Below are 20,851 nucleotides of genomic sequence, written 5' to 3'. Positions count from 1 at the left end.
GTCAATTAAGCATTAGGTTAGTTTATAAATAGAGTTTTAAGCAAACATTGTAGGGAGGTTAGTTCTTTTGAAAAATACTTAAAAATATTCTCAACCCGTTGACATCACAGAGTAAAAATTGAAAATTTTAAATAATTTTTTTAAACTCAAACACTTATAATTTGCTTCTTTCTAATTTTTATTAATAAAATTTTTCTACTTTTACGTGTTCTTTTCTTTTACCTTTAGCTTTTCTTCTTCATCCTTTCTTTAATTTTCTATTTCTTTTAATTTTTGCAATTTACTTTGCCTTTGGCACCTTATATTTCTTTGTTTATTTACTAATTTTATTCCTTTTAATTTCTATTGACGTTACAATTGCGATATTGAGATATTCACCGTTTATTTTAAATATTAACTATTTCTTTGCTTATTTATTAATTTCATTCTTTTAATTTCTATTGACGTTACCATTGCAATATTGAAATATCCATAGTTTCTTTTAAACATCAACAAAATTTGAGTAAAACAGTATCTTATTATACATATAATTATTGTAGTTGACCTTTGTTCAATATATATAAATAAAATGTTAACAATATTTAAAATATCAATATAAAGTTTTAAATATAATCTTTAAAATATATTTTAATTTTATACTCTTATATTTTTAATAATTTTATTATCAACAATGCTAGAAAAATAACAACATTCAACCAACAAGTATTGGATTGTAAAATAGTCTAATAAAACAAAATTAAAAGTAACATTTTTTTAAAATTATTCTTTCACTCTATTTTTTTTTCTCTCAACACTATAATTTTACCTACTACTACTAGCTATCAATAATCATCTTCAGCTGCCTCCGGCTACTCATCATTGGTCACCAAAAATTTTAAACTTAAACCCTAATTCTTATATTCTAAACCTAAATTCTATATTTTAAACTTTAAATTCTAAATTTTATATCCTAAATTAGTTATATTTTGTTTCACTTTTAATTTTTTCATTAAGTTTTGCATATTTTCATTATTTTTAATTTTAGATATTTTTTTTAATGATCAATTAATGACTATTTTATTGATTGAAAAATGTTGATTCTTAATATCTTTTATTTCGTTATATATTTAATTAATAATTTAATTTTAATATACTGTCAATATAAAATAATTTTATACATATATTTAATTCTGTAAAATAAAATGACAACGATATAAAATATTTTATACTATTAATATATATCAAAATAAACTCTTTAATTAAATTCATTTTATAGAGGTTGGACTATTGAATGTTTGAGACTTTGAACAAATTTTCAACTAATTCAACTCTCATAACTTTGTAAATAGCACCAAATATTTTTCTTAATATGTCAAAAGAAAATATTACAACTTTGTAAATAACATATTTTTTAAAACAAAATTATTAATAACATATTTTTTAAAACAAAAAGAGAGATATTTTGTAATACCTCGTTATGTTTAGCAAGAAACCAAACGAAGCCATAGCGCAAGTTTCGAGCCGAGGAGGAATGGGTAGAGCATAAGCTAAAAGCCCAATACGCCTCGCAGGAAACTCGCAATTTCAATTACTTGAAATTCATATAAAAGTGTGTGTCAAATATCATCTTTCGCGCAAAGAAAAAAAAAAAAAAGCCCAATCCGAAATATTTGAATCAGAACGAGACAGAATAGAATAGAGGGAATAGAGTATACTACTGTTTTCAATTTCAAATTGCGATGGAGCCCCTCGGCAACACCGAAACGGAAGACGGAACCGCCGCGCCGGTGAATAAAACCGCCCGCCGCGTCAGCTTCGCCGACAACGAGATCACCTCCATCCATCTCTTCCCCTCCGACGCCGCCGAACAAACTCCTCCGCTCGATGACCACAACAACGTCGTTTCTAGTCCCTTCCTGAGACCAACCGCTTCGCCTCTTTCTCCTCTCAGAACCGCCACTGCTTCCACCGATGACGATGGCAAGTTCCGATTCGCCTTTTTTTTTTATTTTCTGTGGCTGCTCTACTTAACTGCATCTCTCTTTATTTATTTAATTTTTTTTGTAATTTTGTTTTCGTAACTGTGATAATCGCAGTCCAACTGTACCTGTAACTGCCATAGGATTTGTAGTGTAATATGAAACTATTCAGTTATTGATAATTTTGTAGCAGCAGAAGCTTTTCACGGTCCCGTTTTGGCTAGTTTCATTGAACCTGGACGGTTGTCGGGTCCTGATCCCGGTTTCTCCGACGATGTCACCATGGATTCAACTGCGTTCTCGATGCACTATCGGAGCCTCGCGAGGTCAGATTCCGATGATCTCAGAACGCCAAGCCAGAATTGGATCCCTGCTGTTACTAGTACTACTGAAGGAAGCTTCATGACGCTCAGCGACGCAAGGAACGAGATTTGTGACGGCGATTCAGCGAGTGGAGCTAGAGATTCAAACGACATGACTGTGGTGGAGGATAAAGATTATCCATTTAGGTATGATTATGACAGAATGTCTCCTTCGTTAGGTGCAATTTCAGCTGAAGGAAGCAAGGATGCCTGTTCTTTCTTGGAGATATCAAACAGGAGCGCTTATGGTTTATCAACAGAAGAAGACTTTGTATACAGCAAAGGTGATGATGACAATAGTGCTGGTATTGGTATTGGTGCTGATGCTTCGATTAGAACTGCTGATTCTTTGATCAATGTAAGGAGCATCTTGTGTTAGTAGTTGATGTAGATTTAGAATTGGTGGAGGGTTTGGCTGTTTTGGAAGGAAAGGAGAGGGAAAGGAAGATGTATCTTAATTCTTAGTTTAGGAACAATTTTCCTAAAGCTAGAACATGTTTTCTTAAACTGAAAAACTTACCCTCCTTTTTTTCCAGAACCTTTTGAGCAAAATGGCAATAGCATCTCCCTCATTAGAGCTTGTTGATTTGCAATTTATACTGATATTGGTTTTTGAGTGACTTATAGTGTGTATTGGAAAGGAAACAGGATAAGAGTCCTGCTAAGGGAGTTATAGATGCGACCAACTGTATCCGAGAAGTGTCAACTCCGTCGATGAATTCCCTGAAAGAGCGCCTGAGAGGATTACAATTGTGCCATGGTAATATGCAAGAGTTGTCTCATGAGGGCAACTTAGATGGAGATGATTTTAGTGCCCGGATTTCTGCTCAGAAGAAAAGAAAAAGTTTTGAGATGCCAAGAGGTCGAAAGATCATGGATGAATCAGGGAGGATTGACGCAAGTCCACAGCTCCATAATGGTTGGAAGAGTGACCAACAATTGGTTTTGCAGCAAACAGGTGTTATGAGAAGTGAAAAAGGGAAGCTGGACAATCAAACAAGGAAAACATGGGCTGATGTATGATCACTGTTTTATTTCAAGGGTTAAATCAGTTGAGTCTATTGCCTCTTAAATCTTAATATTTTAGTTGCCTTGCAGATTGTAAAAAATTTCTCATGTGCTACAAACCTGTTGCTTTCTCCTTCAATTGATAAGCTCAATTTGAGAATGGTATGTCCCTTACTTTCATGCAATTTAGTTTCATAAAACATCTGTAGAATTTGAAAGTGATATCATCTGAATACTTGTGGATGTTGTCTTTCCAAAATTTATAACACTTCTAAATTTCCTCTTATTTGGTTATCATATAAAATAATTCATTCATATTTTACGTCAATTTTTAGATTAGCATGCTGGAAGATACTTTGGTTCAATTGCAGAAAGTTAACATCTGTGATGCCTTTTGTTCTGAAATTCATTGTCAGGTCTGTTGGATGGTTTCACTTTTCTAGTTATACATTTTGATCAAGCTTACATTTAATGATTTTATAGTGATTAGAACATAATACTTCACCTGAGACAATATCAAAGGCTGATATTCTATTCATTGTCAACATAATTGATGTTGTTCTTGCAGAAAACAGCTGACCAATTGAAAGTTGTTGGGCATAAAAGGTATGTTTATGTTGTTTGACTGAGTCAGTTAAAAAATGTAAATTATATTCTTTGATGCAGGTAACTTTATGAAATTGTTTGGGTTAATGATTATTGGCATTGTAAAGTAATGTTTTGTAGATTTGTGGAAGCAAGAAGTTTGCTGTTCAATATAGCATATGGGAAAGCAAAACTACAATTAATGCATATTAAGCGTGAGAGATTACTGGTATTTCTCAATCATGTTTGCTTTCTAGCAATGCCTTGCAGATGATGACATGCACTCTCATTATTCACAGAAAAAGTTACAGTTGAGCAGTGGACTCCAGGAGTTTCAAATGATGAAATTAAGTGGCACTCCCGGTTTGTCTAAGCATGATGCTATAAATCAAGGGAGTGATAGCCACTTCCATTCCATCTTGCTCAATTCTGGGGGGAAGTTTCAGGTGTTTCCACCTCTCTCCTTTTTCTTTTCTTTACTGTTCTTTTTATTTATTTATTTATTTTAAAATATAATCTGAGTCACACTCACACTCACACTCACACTTACTCAAACACATATATAATAGATAGCCTAACTAATTGAGTTTATGAGAGATCTTCTATGAAAAGTAGTAGTGTGCAGTTGCAAAATTCTCGTACTTCATCTCTCTTTTACGCGCATATCTCATTAATTAATTATTTTGGGAAGAAATTATTTATAGTTTTCATAAAATGCAGGGAACTGCCTTTTGTTTTTTTTTAAAAAAATCTTATTCCACCTTCCAAAATCTTGTCCAAGCAAATTTCTATATCTGAGAAATGATTTACATAAAAAAGTGTTTCTCTTATGAAATAATGTACTGAATACATTGGCAATCACTTTGTAGGTCTTCTTTGTCGTTTGTGAATTATGCTTAAAACAGTTCCTATTTAACATGTAGTTGTCTTCTGTATTTTTTGCATGAATAATCTCTTGTATGTAAGATGTGTTTTCCATTTCTTGCTATTCATAGTCCTGTTCATAGTTGGTTGATGCAGCAGGAACAATGGATTATGAAAGGTTTGTTTGTTGTTTCTTGATAATTATGAACCTCTTATTGGATAATGATAGGTTTCTAGTCTCACTACAATGAGGAAGGAGATTGAAATTTTAGATTGGAAAGCAAAATCCTTAAAAGAGTACTTTTGTACGTATTGCAAGATGGAAAGTCATCAAAGCTTTGCTGACACCATAAGATCTGTTCATCTTTATTTGAAGAGGAGAATATCGTGCAAGTGTATATTCCAGAATTTGCAGGTCTTTCAAGTCTCTGTAATTCTTGTGAATGCTTTTAAATAAAATATTCTTCTAATTGACATTTTTGTATTTTAGTTGTGGAACATTGATGGTTTTGAGCTTGTGGAGGGTAGTTACCGAGTTTTTCTCAACTATTATGATTATGTTATGCAGAGGTTAGTTGGATCTTTATCTGCTTCCTAAATCCTTACTGATATTTGTATTGGAGTTATATGATAACTGAGTGTTGCACGTGCCTATTTATTTTGGTGAAATGTGTAGGTTCACAGTAAGCGATTGTCCATCAACAAGCATAGTAGTTTCAAGTAAATTGAATGATATGAAAATTGTGAAGGTAGCTTGATACATGATTACACTGTTTCACTATGTGATCATACCTTTTTCTTTTCTTCCATGGGTAAAACATACCTTTTCCATCTCTTTTATTTATTTATTTCTTCTTTTGGTATTCAGACCTTTCCAGACATGGATGCTCTTTTTGCATTTATGCTTGTCCTAAATCCTCATACCACTAAAAGTTATGCTCATACAAAAGATTTGGTGCAAGAAACACAGGTCAGTTACTTCACTTCATATGTTGTTTGCCTTAGCATTTAGCAAATTTATTTCTGTAGGAGTAGAATTTCTCATATTTTCCTTCTCGGTTCCATATCCATCACTAATTATTTATTTTCTCTAAGTCAAATTATCCCAATCTTCACAAGCGTTTTTTTTTTTTCATAAAATTTTCTATTTATATTGTAGATGATGATGGTGGTGGTGTTAGTGATCCAGTCAGATATTTGTTTTATGAAATTTGCTCTTAAGGATGAGTTCTCGGAATTAAAATATCCTTATTTGGCTAAAAAATTTGCACTAGATTCTGACTCCAAATGACATTCTTGTTGGCAAGCAAGGTGAAGAAGCTAGAGAGATCCCTAGAATTCTGCATTTATTTTAGTACAAAAACCAGGATTACTGTGAAAATCTACCCAAATACTGACCCAGAGCATTAGATATGCAAAAATTGCTTCAGATGGAGCAGGAGTTTTATAAAAACTAAAATCCAACCCCTTATACCTATACCTTCTAGTATATAACTGTTAGATAGAGGCTGACAAATAGGAGAAAGTAAATATTCTAGAGTATGCCTGGGTTGCTTCTTGTCAAACGAGCATGGAAACTTCAATTCTTTTTCCTTCTCTTTTATCCTTTGTTTTTCAATAAAAAAAAGTGTATTGAAGCTGTCACTAATGGTTGTATGTGAGTGGGTTGAACAGCATATCTTGCCATTTCCATTTGATGTTGGATTCTAGCTTTTCATGAAATTACGCGCAACACACAATGTGCTTGTATTTTTTTGTTCATTTAATTTGTATGTAAGCTTGTCATATCATATTTGTGTCCTTGTTAAGCATAAGTTAGACAATGGCCGTTCGTTCTTTCTTGTTATGTCTGTTTTATCTGTGTATTTTTTACATTCATCTGAAGTGTATAAAGGAGGAAAAGATAAAATAGAGAATCTTAACATTAGGATTATAGGATACTAGATTGAATGATGTATGGTAGGCCGCAAAAAGCAAAGCACTAACCTCTGTTTATCCTGGTAATTAGGTTATTAGATTCCAATCCTAGTCAAATGAATATAAGGGACTATTGAAGATAGGATAAAATATTTTAACAAGAAAAGAAAAGAAAACATAATAACAACAACAACAACAGAAAGCCTTATTTCACTAGATAGAGTATGTTACATGAATAGATAGTTGCATCCCTTTTAATAATATCTTCCAAAGAAGGGGGAAAAAATTTTGTATGCACATATAACAACTTAGCATGCAATTATGCAAAGCAAGCAAATAGCAAATTAGCAATGGCACTCATTGTTTCCAGTTAACCATTAAATAATTGACTACTAAGTACTGGGGTGTTTTCCATAATGTTGCTGTTCACTATGTTGTTCTATGCAGGTAACAAGTTCTTTGTTGAGTAATTTGCTAGATGTGGTTGAGGAGATTCAGTTAGCTCAGATAGAGACTACAAATATGGTTGAAGCAAAATTCTATTCTCAATCAGGTGAGCAAGTTTCTACTCCTTACAGCATTACTTTGAACTATAGAGTTGGATCCTAAATTATCTTTGGGAATTGTTCCAATGTTCGTCTGAAAACTGTTCCTGCCTTCCCCTTTCTAACATGCTTATGTTGATTCTCGGTGTCTTGTGTTTCTTCCGGTTTTTAGCTGTAAATATTTTTGCTTGGTCAAAATTGAAGAAACTTCACTATCGTTTTGGAGAAGCATACAATATTTGAATAGTTATTTAAGAAAAAGCAAAAGCAAACAAAATAGACTGGGAGGAAAATTATTGAAATGGAGAGGAGAGAGATGGGGATCAGGGAGAAGACATGATCATATTAGTCTGCAGAGCAGATTGAAACTTCCCTGCAACACAAGGATTTTAATTTTCATAGTAAAACCTAATTTTAGTAAGTCCTAGAAAGATATGAAACACCACCATCTTTATGGAGGTCGGAATTAGTGGCTCAAAAAGGACCTGTTGTCTAATGATATTGAATCTGAGTCTGGTGACAGTGATCTTTGGAAAATTATTGTGATGTTAAATGCATAATTTGAGGGATAAAATAGGGTACTATTACTTTTTTGCCACAATAGATAACTTAAGTTGCACTATTTTTAATGACTTTTCGAATATGATCGCTACTTTTGTCTGATATTGATAAGGACAAAAGCTAGAGTTCCTCTCTGATCTAATGTTTCCTTATATTGTAGATGAGCAGCTGGATTTGCTGCTATTTTTTATTGACTTTCGTAGTGGCAAGAAGGTGAAAGTAACCCTTGATATGACGTGCTTGAGATGGTAAATCCTGCTCCTTCTGTGCTTTAGTTATCTAATGTCTTATTCATCCAAGATCATCCTTGTTAATAATGTTTCATAATTCATACTTGCTGAAAATATTCTATACATTTGGTGGTCAAGCAAAATCTATGTATAAAAAATCTTATTACATACATGATACATGATGATAGGGCACAATGGCATTTTTTTGTCCATGTAGCCGATTCCACATGGTGGGATAAGATTTCATTGTTGTTGTTTTATGTTATTATTTTGGTATGATCTAATGTTATGGCCGCCTTAACAAACCGAGTGATTCAGCGTTCATCTTATATAATTAAATTTATTGCTATTTTTAGTTTTTCACATTTTTTGTGTGTGGCCAAAATAGTACCACAGAATCAGATAAGCTTTATATGCCAAGGACACTGACTAGTTTGACAAAATGTTTCCAAGCAGTGGGGTCTATCCTGTAAGTATCCTTCCTTGCCGGATACATGATGCTGCTAGTGGGGAGCAGAAGTCACCATCCCTTGTAGCTGAAATAAGGACTGCAGTTAAAACTGTAAGTGTTGGGTATTCAAGAATCATGAGGCTTTCTCGGTGCATTTCCCAGGTGGTTCATGCTTGCATTTTATCCCCATGATCATCACTTTTTGGATGTCTCCTATCCAATCTTGAAATCTTTGGATGTTGGTAGATTGGCAATAGATCTTGCCATGTGTATTTTTACATTATATGGTGGTTTGATTGTAGTTTTTTTGTATAGAAGGCCAAGCACGGGGTCTCCCACAAATCATGAAATTAATTAGCTAGTTGTTGGGTGAGATTTGTCAAATTTAAATGCACCATGCAGGTAGGGTCCCCACGTAGTTTATAGATCGTTATCTTTATAAATTTCTCCTTGATGTGTTATGCTAGTATTAGTCTCTTTGCAGTAATGCAGTTAGTCCAATTTTCTGATTACACATGTCGCCTTCACATTTCATATTTCTCGTATGAATAAGGATAAAGATAAACAACTAACTTTTAAATTAGTAACTTTATTTCTTTTTAAAGTTTAGGGTTTATGATTTAAAATTTTAAAATTGAAATAAAACTGTAATTTAAAAATAAATTCTAAATTTTTAATGCGTTTACTTTTTGTTATTGTGGTATTACCTTTTTGTAAAAAAAAAAAATCGTTAACTTTATGATGATATATATTTGATAAATTTGAAACCATAAATTGGTCAAATTGATTTAGGTATGCATAATTAGACTTTTACATTATTACTTTTATTTATAACTTTAATTTCACTTGAACTCTTCCACTTGTGTTCGTGGCTATTTTATTTTCTATATTGAAATGTATCGTGTAAATTCATCAAATACGGTGACTTTTTGTAAAATCTCTTTAAATATTGACTATGTCAGAATCTAATAAAATTGTTTGCTATCATCTCTAGATTTTAAAATTTTAAATATTTTCATGATGAAAATTGCTACTAGCGATTTCTGTAAAGCACAGATCACAACCATTGATTTCTATAAAAGGAAAATCCTTTCTAGCGATTTTTATTTTTAAAAGATTACATTCGAAGAAATAGTTACAAACGGCTTCTATTACATTATAAATTTGGACTTCATCTCTACTGTGTCATGTTGATGGTAATCACCATTGCCAAGATTATCTAAAAAATAAAAGCGGTATTTGTGCTCCTTAATCTCTGTAATATTGCTTCACGAGTCGGACAACAAATATGGTAGTGTTTGGTTAGTATCTATGTCCTTTAGGTAGTGTTTATTTTTAGAGATTGAGACTAGACGCAGTATTATGTTTGACGGTCAGAGATTAAAATTAAAATTTTAGTATTAAAATACAAAATTTTAATTCCGAGATACAAAATGTTAGTCTCATCAGTACTTTCAAAGTGGAGACACAAAATTATGTTCAACAAATAAAACATGAATAGAGACATTATGTCTAGAGATACTAAATTAGTGTATTTTGTATTTTTTCTAATACGAAAGATACAAAGACACTAACAAGAGATAACTTATTTTTTTTTATTTTTTCTTTCATTATTTTTTTTTATCAAAATTTCATAATTTTTTTATCATTATATTTTTCTTTTTACTTTTTTTTAATAAAAAATGAATAAATTAAATTTTCATAATTTATTCTAGTTTATTCCCAAACAAAGTATAAAAATACTAATTTATGTTTCTATCTTTTGTATTTTGTTCTCAATATTCAATTGTCCTATTCTTAAAACTAAATGCAATCCAAGAGATTGGAGTTTTTTGTGGACGTGAACTAAAATTTTAATATTTTTTTAATAACTAATGATAATTTAGTAAATATTTTTATTTTATATTTATATTTATTTTGAATTAAACAGGATACTAAGATATATGTATAATTTATACCAAATATAATACAAAAACTTAATTTAGTCTCAATTCTTTAATTTCAATCTCTTTTTTAAATACTACCTCGAAAACATGGACATAATAACACATGTCTTCTATTATTTTTTTGACAATTATTTTTTAAACATGAACTACACGGTGTTAAGTTTAAATTACAATTAATTTGTCCAAAAATCACTCATATATAAACAATTCAATATAATTTTCTCTTAAGAATAATATAACAATGTATTAAAAAGAAGAAGAATATTATGGCAATAATACTATTTCTGCTCTTTATTATATTCTCATAAACCAGGAAGTAAAAACTCTCAATCTAGTTCCATGTCAATTTATGAACTTTACTTAGAGAATAATAGCTGTTGAGTTAAGTATTGATTAATTACCTTGTGACAAACATAATTGATTATTTTCTAGTATAACTAATCATTATAATGAGCAAGTAGGAATCAATCAAAGATGACAAATCAAGCAAGTTAGAATTGTGCAAACAATAATGCTCTGTATCTAGGTAATTTCTCTAAGCAAGTTCAACCATGTTATTTTTTTTCATGGCTGTGTCACCTTTTTTTTCATGCTTTCATAACAGACTTTTAATGTAAACTTCTTCAACGTAAAGTTTCCTTTTTCGTTCTTCTTCAATGTAAAGCTTTTTCGTTCTTCTTTGTTTTCTCTGATTTCTCTTCAGATTTTCGTTCTTTTCTTCGTTTTCGTTGTGTTTCTCCTCTGATTTCTTCTCTTTCTCTTCAGATTTTGATTTGCATTTGAATAGCATATTATTCTTCTGAATCGAATAGCATATTATTCTTCTGTATCAAAACAATGAATGATTCAAGTTCAAATCAATTGAATGAGAGTGATTTGGATTATTCTTCTGAATCGAATCAATTGGACGAGGTTTGGATCGGTCTTCATTTTATCTAGTTTCATTCTTCAACAATTTTGAATTGAATGAAAAGAAATGCAATTGAATAAAGTGATAATGAATATTTTTATTTTTCATTGCTAAAACCAGTGTTGTTTATAAACACATTTTTTGGTTCATTTGGTATTATACAATGGTTTTGTTTTGATAATATTTTCGCTTCATTCTAGAATGCAGGAGTTTCTGAATTTGAATTTATATAATGGACACTTTTCGGTTCATTTGTTATTACACAATGGTCTTGTTATGATAGTATTTCGGTTCATTCTTCAACAATTTTAAATTAAATGGAATGGAATACAATTGAATAAAGTGATAATGAATAATTTCGTCTTTGTTTGCTAAAATAGGTATTGTTTATGAATTAGAATTTGGATAAAATGCAGGAATTTATGAATTTATAGAATGCACATATTTCGGTTTATTGATTATTACACAATGGTCTTGTTATGAAAATATTTCGGTTCATTTTACAGTCTAAATGTGTTGTCAATGAACAATTTGTCCCAAAGATTGGGATGACTTTCAAGACACTCGAAGAAGCTGGAAAGTTCTATAAAGATTATTCCAAACTTGCTGGTTTTTCTACGAAAATAAGAAACACCACTCGGAAGGGAGATGAAATTAAGAATCACTTAATTACATGTAGTTAGGGGTGTCAGGCGGGGAAGCCCGCCCCGTCCCGCCGGAAGCCCGCTCTCTGGCGGGCTGGCCCGCCCCGCCTAATGGTGAGCTGGCGGGCTGGCGGGCTAAGCCCACCTATTTTTTTTATAAGGACATATCTAATATCTTCTATTTTAATCAATATAAATACAGTCACAAAAAAAATCAATATAAATACAAATATTAAATATAAATAGTCTTCAAAATAAATAAACATAATCCAATTATCCAAAATACAAAAACATAGTTATAAATAGTCCCATAGATAAAATAAATATATAATCCAAAGTCCAAAAACATAATTATAAATAGTCTTCAAAGCAAATTAAACTTAATTCAATACACTTAATTTTCATCTTCATCTTCATATAAGTCAATAACATCATTGGAACCAACTCCTGAAGAATAGCCTTCTCCTTTTGCAATATCTTCCTGATATTTATCTTCCTCTAGAAAAAAGTAAATAAATATATTAGCAAAATAGTACATAATAATGTTCAAAATCACTCAAGTATGTATGTCATAAATATAATATACCAAAATCATCATATCCACGTATCCAATTTCTGGTGCAAATCACTGCTTCAACATTATCTGACAACAAACGACTTCTATACTTATTCAAAACATGAGAACCCATGCTAAATGCAGATTTTGAAGCCACGGTAGTAATAGGAATACTCAACAAAACTCGTGCCATTAGTGATAGTGTTGGAAAACGATAATGGTTGTCTTTCCACCATTGCAAAACATCAATGATTGCATCATTGTAAAATAATGTTGCCTCACTCAAATAAATATCCAGTTGGTTCTTTCCACTTTTCACTTCAACTTCTTGATTACGGGACATCAAATCCTTTGCATTACAAACAATATATGAATAAAAAAGTATGAAAAATAAAAAATACATATAATCAAGTAGATAAAAATACTTACACCAACAATTTTAATAAGCTGAGTTCCAATTGCAGAAGATGTTGCTTGAGAAAAATTACTTGAAAGTTGGGAAGAACTCTCTACAGTTGTAGAGGAATTTTGGTCATAAACCTCAAAAAGCTTGTATAACTTACTCTTCACATGCTCTACTTTGTCTTTAGTACTAATAGGATCAATCTCATTATAGCAATGAATCAAAGTGTTGAGTTTAAATCTAGGATCAAGAACTGCCCCAAATGCAAGAACAACACTGTATTCTTCCCAATATTTCTTGAACTTAATCATCATTTTTTCTCTCATGTTCCTTATAAGCACTTCATCATTCTTCAAACTATTCATTAAAATAAGCTGAATTTGTCAAACTCATAAAAAATACAAGTTAGATGTTGGGTAAGAAGTTTCAGACATCAACTTGGTAGTTTCGTAAAATGGTAACAAGAAATCACATATCTTTTCAGTTCTTCTCCACTCATCTGATGAAGGACAATACTCCCTAAACCCAGCTTCTTTTACTTTATACATTTCAAAAGCTTTCTTATAAGGAATAGCACTTGCAAGCATTGCATAAAGTGAATTCCACCTAGTAGGAACATCTAAACATAATGCAGTCGTATACTCAAGTCCCTCAATATCTTCAAAACATTCTTTAAACTTAACCATTCGAATTTCAGATTTTCTCAGAAACTTAATAGACTCTCTAATCTTATACACTGCATCACCACATATTTTCATTCTATCTTGGACAATAAGATTTAAAATATGAGCAGAGCAACAAACATGAAAGAATTCACCACCACACAACAATGAACCATGCACATCCAAAGTACTTTTCAAGTGTTCAACACAAGTATCATTAGAAGAAGCATTATCCAAAGTAATGAAAAAAATCTTTTTATCAACTTTCCACTCAGTCAAAAGCGTAAAGATTTTAGAAGACAATTCAAATCCTGTGTGAGGAGGAGGCATATGACAAAAATTGAGAATTTTACTCTGTAATTTCCAGTTCTCATCAACAAAATGTGCAGTCAAACATATAAACCCTTCATTGGTACTGGAAGTCCAAAGATCAGATGTTAAGCAAATTCTATTTGGAATGGAAACTAAATTTTTTTTAAGTTTCACAGCTTCTCTCTTGTGAACTTTCACTATGTCAGCCTTAACCGTATTCCTAGAAGGAAGTTTCAAAGTTGGACTAATATATTTCACCCAATTTCTAAATCTTCTATCATCAACCATATTAAAAGGCTTATCCCCAGCAACTACATACCCAGCAAACATATCTCTAGCCACTCCTGAATCAATCTTAAGTGAACCCATTTTAAGTTGTAATTCTGCTATAGTCTGACCAATATCTTCATGCTTAATTTGAGTACAACTATCAAGATGCCGTTTTATAGTAAAAGTGCCATATCGCTTACCTCCAGCTTTAAACACTTTCTTGCATCCTTTACACTCAGCATGTTCTACTCCATCCTTATCTGGACCGAGCTTTTTGAAAAAATTCCAAACATCGGAGGTTGCTGGTCTCAGCCTTTTCGAACTAGGTTCATCAACCTCGACCGGAGCAGCCTCAGAACTAACTCCAGTAGTAACAAGGTTACTCACAGTTTCAGAATTCATATTTCCTGAAATAAAAGTAAATGTAAATTGTTTATATGAACTAGGTTTTTCAACCATTAGCAAACCATACAAAAAACAGCAAACAATTTCTGAATCCGCATCAGATTCAAGTATTCAGCCAAATATCAACCATTATCAACCATAATCAAAACTCAACCATTATGAAATAACACAAAAAATAGGAAACAATTTCTGAATCCGCATCAGATTCAAGTATTTAACCAAATATCAACCATTATCAACCATATTCAAAACTCAACCATTATCAAACAACACAAAAAATAAGAAACAATTTCTGAATTTGCATCAGATTTAACCAAATAGGCAAATATCAACCATTATCAACCATCATCAAAACTCAACCATAATCAGATTTAACCAAATATCAACCATAATCAAAACTCAACCAAATATCAACCCTAATTTACCTATATCAAATAGCACAAAACACAACAAACAAGCCTAAATTGATGAATCTCAAACCCTAAGCCAGAAAACTAACCAGAGGAGGCGAGGACCAGGACAGAGCCACAGAGGAGGCGAGGAGCAGCCGTGACGGAGAGCGAGACCAGCAGAGTCAGAGGACAAGACCCAGGAGCCCAGGACCGAGACCAGCAGGCAGTAGCGACGACGGCCAGACGGAGCAGCAGCGGTGGCTATAACCCAGTAGGCCACGACGACCGAAGATCGACGGTGAGGAACTGACTCCGACTCAGAGACCGTCAGGGGTGAGGACGGAACTCTGAAGTTCGAGCTGAGGTCGATGGACGATGGAAGTGAGAGACTGTGAGTGACGGTGAGGAGCTGAGGATGACCGAGTGAGAGACTGAGAGTGACGGTGAGGAACTGAGGAACTGACGGTGAGAAACGCAAGAACTGAGGAACTGAGGAACCGAGTGAGAGGCTGAGAGCCGTCGAGGAGATTGGAGACGAGTGAGAGTGACGACTGAGTACTGACGAGGAACTGAGGAGTGAGGAAGCTGCAAATCTGGAATTAGGGATTAGGTCTTGCCGTCTTGGGGATTCATTAGGGTTTCAGCCGTTTCGCTGGGGAATGGGGATTGGGTCGGGTCGGGTAGGGGGTGGGTGGGTTTATGGGTTCTGGGTCTAGGTTCATGGGTTCAGGCGTTCAGCCTTAAAAAAAAAAGCATCAGCTCGCCGGGGAAGCCCGTCCCGCCCCGCCAAAGCCCGCCAAAGCACACGGTTTAAGCGGTTTGGGTTAGGCGGGCTTTTGTCTTTTGGCGGTCCCAAATTTCCAGCCCAACCCGCCTTTTTTGGCGAGTTACGCGGGCCTGCCCGGCGGATTAAGGCCCGTTTACCACGCCTACATGTAGTAGAGAGGGGAAGTGAAAATCCAAGATATCTCTAACTCTGAAGACAAACCCCTCAGCAGGAATAAACTGTCCAACCAGGATTTATCTACATATATTGAAGGACGTTGGTCTTTAGATCATTTCTAAAGTTGTTTTGAATCATTCATACCCTTGATGTCCAAATCAAACAGAGATGCTTAAACAACATAGGGACCTAACCATGTTTGTGCGTCGTACCATTGAAAATAACGAGGAAGCCAAAATCAGACCGAGTAAAACATATCAGTCATTTGTAACAGTAGCGGGTGGTCATCGTGAACTAAATTTTATTGAAAAAGATGTGAGAATTTACATTACAAGAGATGTACAGAATATTTCTGAACAAGATGATGCCAAAGAATTTGGCAAGTACTTATTAAGAATGAAAGAGAAGAATCAAAATTTCTTTTTTGAGCTTAACCTTGAAGTTGATCACTATATCAAATATGCATTTTGAGTTGAAACAGAGATGTTGTTATTTTTTCGGTTTGAAATGGTATAACTTTCGGTTCATTTTTTTGTCTGATTTTTGAATTGTGTCCTATTTTTGCAGAGTTATAAGAAGATCATCATTGATGGATTCCAGTTTATCTCGATCACCACTTATGGGCCGGGATGAGAAGCACACAAAGGAGTGAGAGCATGCATACTATTTTTAACAATTTTATCACACGCAATAGCTCCTTGATTCAATTTATGAAGTAATATGATAATTGCCTAGGAAGCAGAGAGCAAAGATAGAGCAAATTTGATGTTGCAAATTTTCATACTGTGATATCATGTGCAACAAAATCACCAATAGAGACTCCATTTCAGCACATGTATACTTACGAGAAGTTCAGGGAAGTTCAAGCACAATTTAGAGGAAAGGTGAATTGCATCACAAGATCAAGGCATTTCACTCTAGGTTTTACAGCATATGAAGTTGTAGAGCAGGTTTCTAACTCAACATTCAACAAGTTTGTTGTTACATACGATGCAATATCATGCAAAGTAAAGTGCCAATGCTTGTTGTTTGAGTCAAGGGATATATTGTGCCGTCATTCTCTGAGTGCCTTAAGCTTTGAACGAGTAGATAAAGTGGCACCAAAAAATATATTGGAGCGCTGGAGTAAGAACGTAAAGAGGAAGCACACAGATATCAAGAGCAGACAAGATGAGCCTCTATTAGAGCCAAGAAGTGTTTGATAATTTGGTGTTTCGCTCCCACAATATTTGTGAATTTGTATCAGAATCCGAGGAGCTGACTGGAATTTTGCACTGGGATTTTTTTATAATGTTATGACTGAGATACAAGAATATCAAACAAAAAGTAAAAGTAAAGGTTCGTTATCTCATGAAGACGCTACGTTGAATGATGTTAACGACCTTCAAAGACCCCACGTGTTAGAACAAGAGGACGTCCTAAGAAAAGACTAGGGTCAGGTATGAAAAAAAAGATCACAAATGCAACAAAGAAAAAGAAAAAGCCAACTCTAAGTGAGGTAATATTGATTTACTTTTGATTAGGAAACATACTATTGTGCATTTTGCTAATATATGATTTATTTCTTTTTGCAGTTGAACCTTTTAGATGTGGATCAATGATTCAGTCAAGCTCCAACTTTTATCATGCACATGATATGAATTATCCCGGAGAGGATGATAGAAGTTTCGGTGTTTATTAAAATAAATTTTGATAATATAATGTTTCCCCTTTGATGAAAATGAGGGTTAATTTCTGATTTGTGTTATGTTTTATTGAATAGTCACGTTTTGATTTTTCAAAATAGTTGTTATAATTGTGTTGTGGTAAATAGTTTTAGGTGTTTATTAGAATATATTTTGATTCATGTAATTTCGGTTCATTTGAGTTCTAGTCATATAATGAGGGTTAATTTTTGATATATGTTATGTTTTATTGAATAGTCACTTTTTGATTTTTCAAATTAACTTTTGCAATTGTGTTGTGGCAAAAAAACAGTTTAGGTGTTTCTGTAATTGAATAGTCATATAATAAGGATTCATTTTTTGGTTCATTTCGTGTATACATTTCAGTTCATTTGTATTTTTGCCGCTCTTGAGGTTTGATAAATACATTTAACCTATTCAGTGTGAGCCTAGATTCATTTAAATTAGTGTGATCTCAATACAGCCCAGACATTTCTAACAAATAAATCAAAAAGAATTTAAGAAAAGATTTTCAAATATATAAATTAACATTTACAACGAGTCAAAGAAGTGTTTGTCTATTTACAATTCCTTACAAATTAGTATTAATTACAAATTAATGTTAATTGAACCTATTTACTTTCTATATCACAAGATGAGAATTTTCAAAAAGGATTTGAGAGGGTAGCAGATGGCTTTGGGATTCTTATGGCTTAGATATCTCAATGACTTTGTCTCTCAATTTATTTACCTTGTCTAAGAGAATGGTTGGACTATATTCCTACCTGAAAGTATCTACTTCTTCCTACAATTCAATTAAAAGAAATTACTTAATATGAACCTAAATGAAATAAGAAATGAACCGGAATTTATTAATTTAGAAGTAGAAGATCAACTATGTTTAATGATACTTACCTATTTCAATTTTTTACATTTGTATTTCCCATTTTTAATCTTTTTGGGGATCAATTATTTTCAACCATTTCATGACATATATTTCACAATCATAACCAATAAATAAATAAGAAAGTAAAATATAATTAATAGGAGAGATACAGAAATGCACAGTAAAACACATTAATAATAGTACTATAGCAAAGAAAGGATAATAGGAAGATTTATACAATGTTCGTTGACCACTGATCGTAATATATGGTACTTCAACGCCCTCTTCGTTGTCCACCAAAAGTGTTACCCCAGCATTGACCCTTATTTGGGATATTATTAAGGCTTGAAAAGAACACAAAAAGTGTAGTTTAATTTAGTAATAATTGAACGAAACTAAACCCACAAATAATGCTCAATGAGGCACAAAGAGTGATTGATATGATTTAATCAGAGCAGAATGGCTAGAAATAAGAGATAACTTACAATAAAAATATGTATTAAGTAAATAACTTACAACAAATTTATTCAAAGCTTTTCTTTCTTTAGCTATATCTTTTTTCTTGATGGGATCAAGCACATGAAAGACCTTCTTCTTAACATCACCAATCCACAACCACCAATGGCCTCTATTGCAAAATGGTGTAAACAGATGAAGTTTCGGAAAAGGATAGAATCTTTCAGTCTAAATGATAGCAAACGACAAAATTATTAAAGAAGTTTTAGAAATTACAACTTATAAATGGATGCGATGTGATTTTTTTTTCTGTCAAGAAAAGACAGGTAGTCCTTAAATTCATTGATTTGGTAGGCCTTCTTGGTGTTTGGATCAATGTATTCATGGTTGTACTTCCCCAACATTAAATTCTACAAAATAAACCAAAATAAACTAATAAATAAACCAAATTACTTAAGGAATAATAAATTTGGTCAATACTTATCAGCAGTATCAAGTGAATCTCATTGCCGTTGATTAAGGGTGTCACCGTAGAGCTCAAGGATAACGTCACAGAAGTTGAGTGGAGCTATCTTTCCACTGCTATGATCATGCTTTGCGTTCTGCCCTGTTAAGCTCAGATCCATTCTCCATTCTGCCTCGCCCCTATTCCATTAGGGTTTTCTGCTCTTCATGGTGAGACTGAATTTGTTTTGCCTCCTTCACCATGATAATTTGTTTTCCTAATGTCCATTTCATGTTAATTTTAATTTATGTCAGAATAAACTGTTGTTGTTCAGTATTGATGTTACTGCTGTTGCTACTGCTGGTTCTAATGCCATTGTCGCTGTTGCTGTTAATTTGGAATAAGTGGGTGTGTCACGTTTGATTCCTGAGTTCGGTTAATCGAGGTACGTCAAGGATTGTTGTAAGTTGATATTAATATGAAAAATATATTGTTATGATTTCGTACATTTTATAAATTGAACTGAACTGCTTTGGATGGAGGTGAATATTTATCTGATTGACTTGGTTGAGTTGGTGATTTTTGGATTGGTTTTTGGATTGTGATAAATTGATCATCGGGTATTTGAACATGTTTTGATAATTGTGGCTGAATTATTATGATTGATGGAATTGATTGCTTATATTCAGGATTTTTGTTGATTTTTCTCGAGTTGAGTTATTGTGAATATGGTTTATTGAAAATCGAATTCGTAGGTTTTATTGTGGTAATGATTTGATTATGGAAATGATTTGAGATATTGGAAATGATTTTGACATTGGGATTGATTTGAATTTTTAGTAATGAATTGAGATTTGAAAATGATTTCTGATATTGGAATTAGTTTGAGTTATTGAAAATGGTTGAAAAAAGGTTGAGAAATGGTTTGATGGGATCCGAGAAGGGTGACAAAGTCCGAGTTTTAGAGGAGATGCTGCCGAAATTTTTATAAAACTCTGAGACTTTGTTTGAAGTGTTATTTAAAGGAAACTTTGGTTTAAGAATCATAATATTTGATTTTGGTTTTATTATGAAAAGATGATTTATTGTGAGGTTGATTTGAGACTTTTGTTTTGGTGAAAAGAAGTGTTATAAAAAAGAAATGGATCTGAATTGTTCTTAAAAGAGAAATTTTGATATTTGAAACACCTGGACAGTACGCAAAGGTTGTGGCTTAGTCCCACTTGCTCCGGGTCAAGATTTTAAGAAAGATGTGGTTCTGAATGTGAATTTTGACCTGACAAGGATCGTGGTGGTGTACCGCTTGTCCAGTGTCGCAATGTCTGTGGGGATCGTGGTGGTTTACTGCCCGCAGATGGTGGGGATCATCATTATTTACCGCCCACATGTGTGCTGTTTTCCAATTGAAAATGTCTGTGGGGATCGAGGTGGTTTACTGCCCGCAGATGGTGGGGATCGAGGTGGTTTACTTCTCAC

General features: G+C 33.0%; 2 protein-coding genes across 7 annotated transcripts; one reads left to right on the top strand and one right to left on the bottom strand.

The window, feature by feature from the left end:
* Positions 1 to 1,490: 1,490 nt before the first annotated feature.
* On the top strand, positions 1,491 to 8,982 carry LOC107606953 (uncharacterized). Of its 6 annotated transcripts, none has more exons than XM_088494223.1 (15): positions 1,491 to 1,959; positions 2,155 to 2,678; positions 2,969 to 3,337; positions 3,419 to 3,490; positions 3,664 to 3,744; positions 3,897 to 3,934; positions 4,055 to 4,142; positions 4,213 to 4,359; positions 5,007 to 5,192; positions 5,268 to 5,347; positions 5,454 to 5,526; positions 5,646 to 5,747; positions 7,142 to 7,247; positions 7,961 to 8,048; positions 8,487 to 8,982. In XM_088494223.1, exons 1-15 carry the CDS (start codon positions 1,719 to 1,721, stop codon positions 8,671 to 8,673), a joined length of 2,382 nt encoding a protein of 793 aa, XP_088350349.1. In that variant the 5' UTR covers positions 1,491 to 1,718; the 3' UTR covers positions 8,674 to 8,982. The 6 variants fall into 6 exon arrangements, with proteins under 6 accessions (XP_088350349.1, XP_088350347.1, XP_088350346.1 ...); XM_088494221.1 differs by having other exon boundaries at positions 1,583 to 1,959; positions 2,149 to 2,678; XM_088494220.1 differs by having other exon boundaries at positions 1,605 to 1,959; positions 2,948 to 3,337.
* A 3,393-nt stretch (positions 8,983 to 12,375) lies between these two features.
* Positions 12,376 to 16,121, bottom strand: LOC110265021 (zinc finger BED domain-containing protein RICESLEEPER 2-like). The gene is made up of 6 exons (XM_088494589.1): positions 16,114 to 16,121; positions 15,105 to 15,574; positions 13,343 to 14,591; positions 12,967 to 13,297; positions 12,568 to 12,886; positions 12,376 to 12,479 (listed from the first exon to the last, which is right to left on the bottom strand). Exons 1-6 carry the CDS (start codon positions 16,119 to 16,121, stop codon positions 12,376 to 12,378), a joined length of 2,481 nt encoding a protein of 826 aa, XP_088350715.1.
* Between the last annotated feature and the right edge of the window lie 4,730 nt (positions 16,122 to 20,851).

The sequence above is a fragment of the Arachis ipaensis genome, chromosome B7 (assembly GCF_059453495.1).
Source record: "Arachis ipaensis isolate K30076 ecotype BB chromosome B7, ASM5945349v1, whole genome shotgun sequence".
Classification (NCBI taxonomy): Eukaryota; Viridiplantae; Streptophyta; class Magnoliopsida; order Fabales; family Fabaceae; genus Arachis; species Arachis ipaensis.
This window is presented reverse-complemented; position numbering and strand designations above follow the sequence as displayed.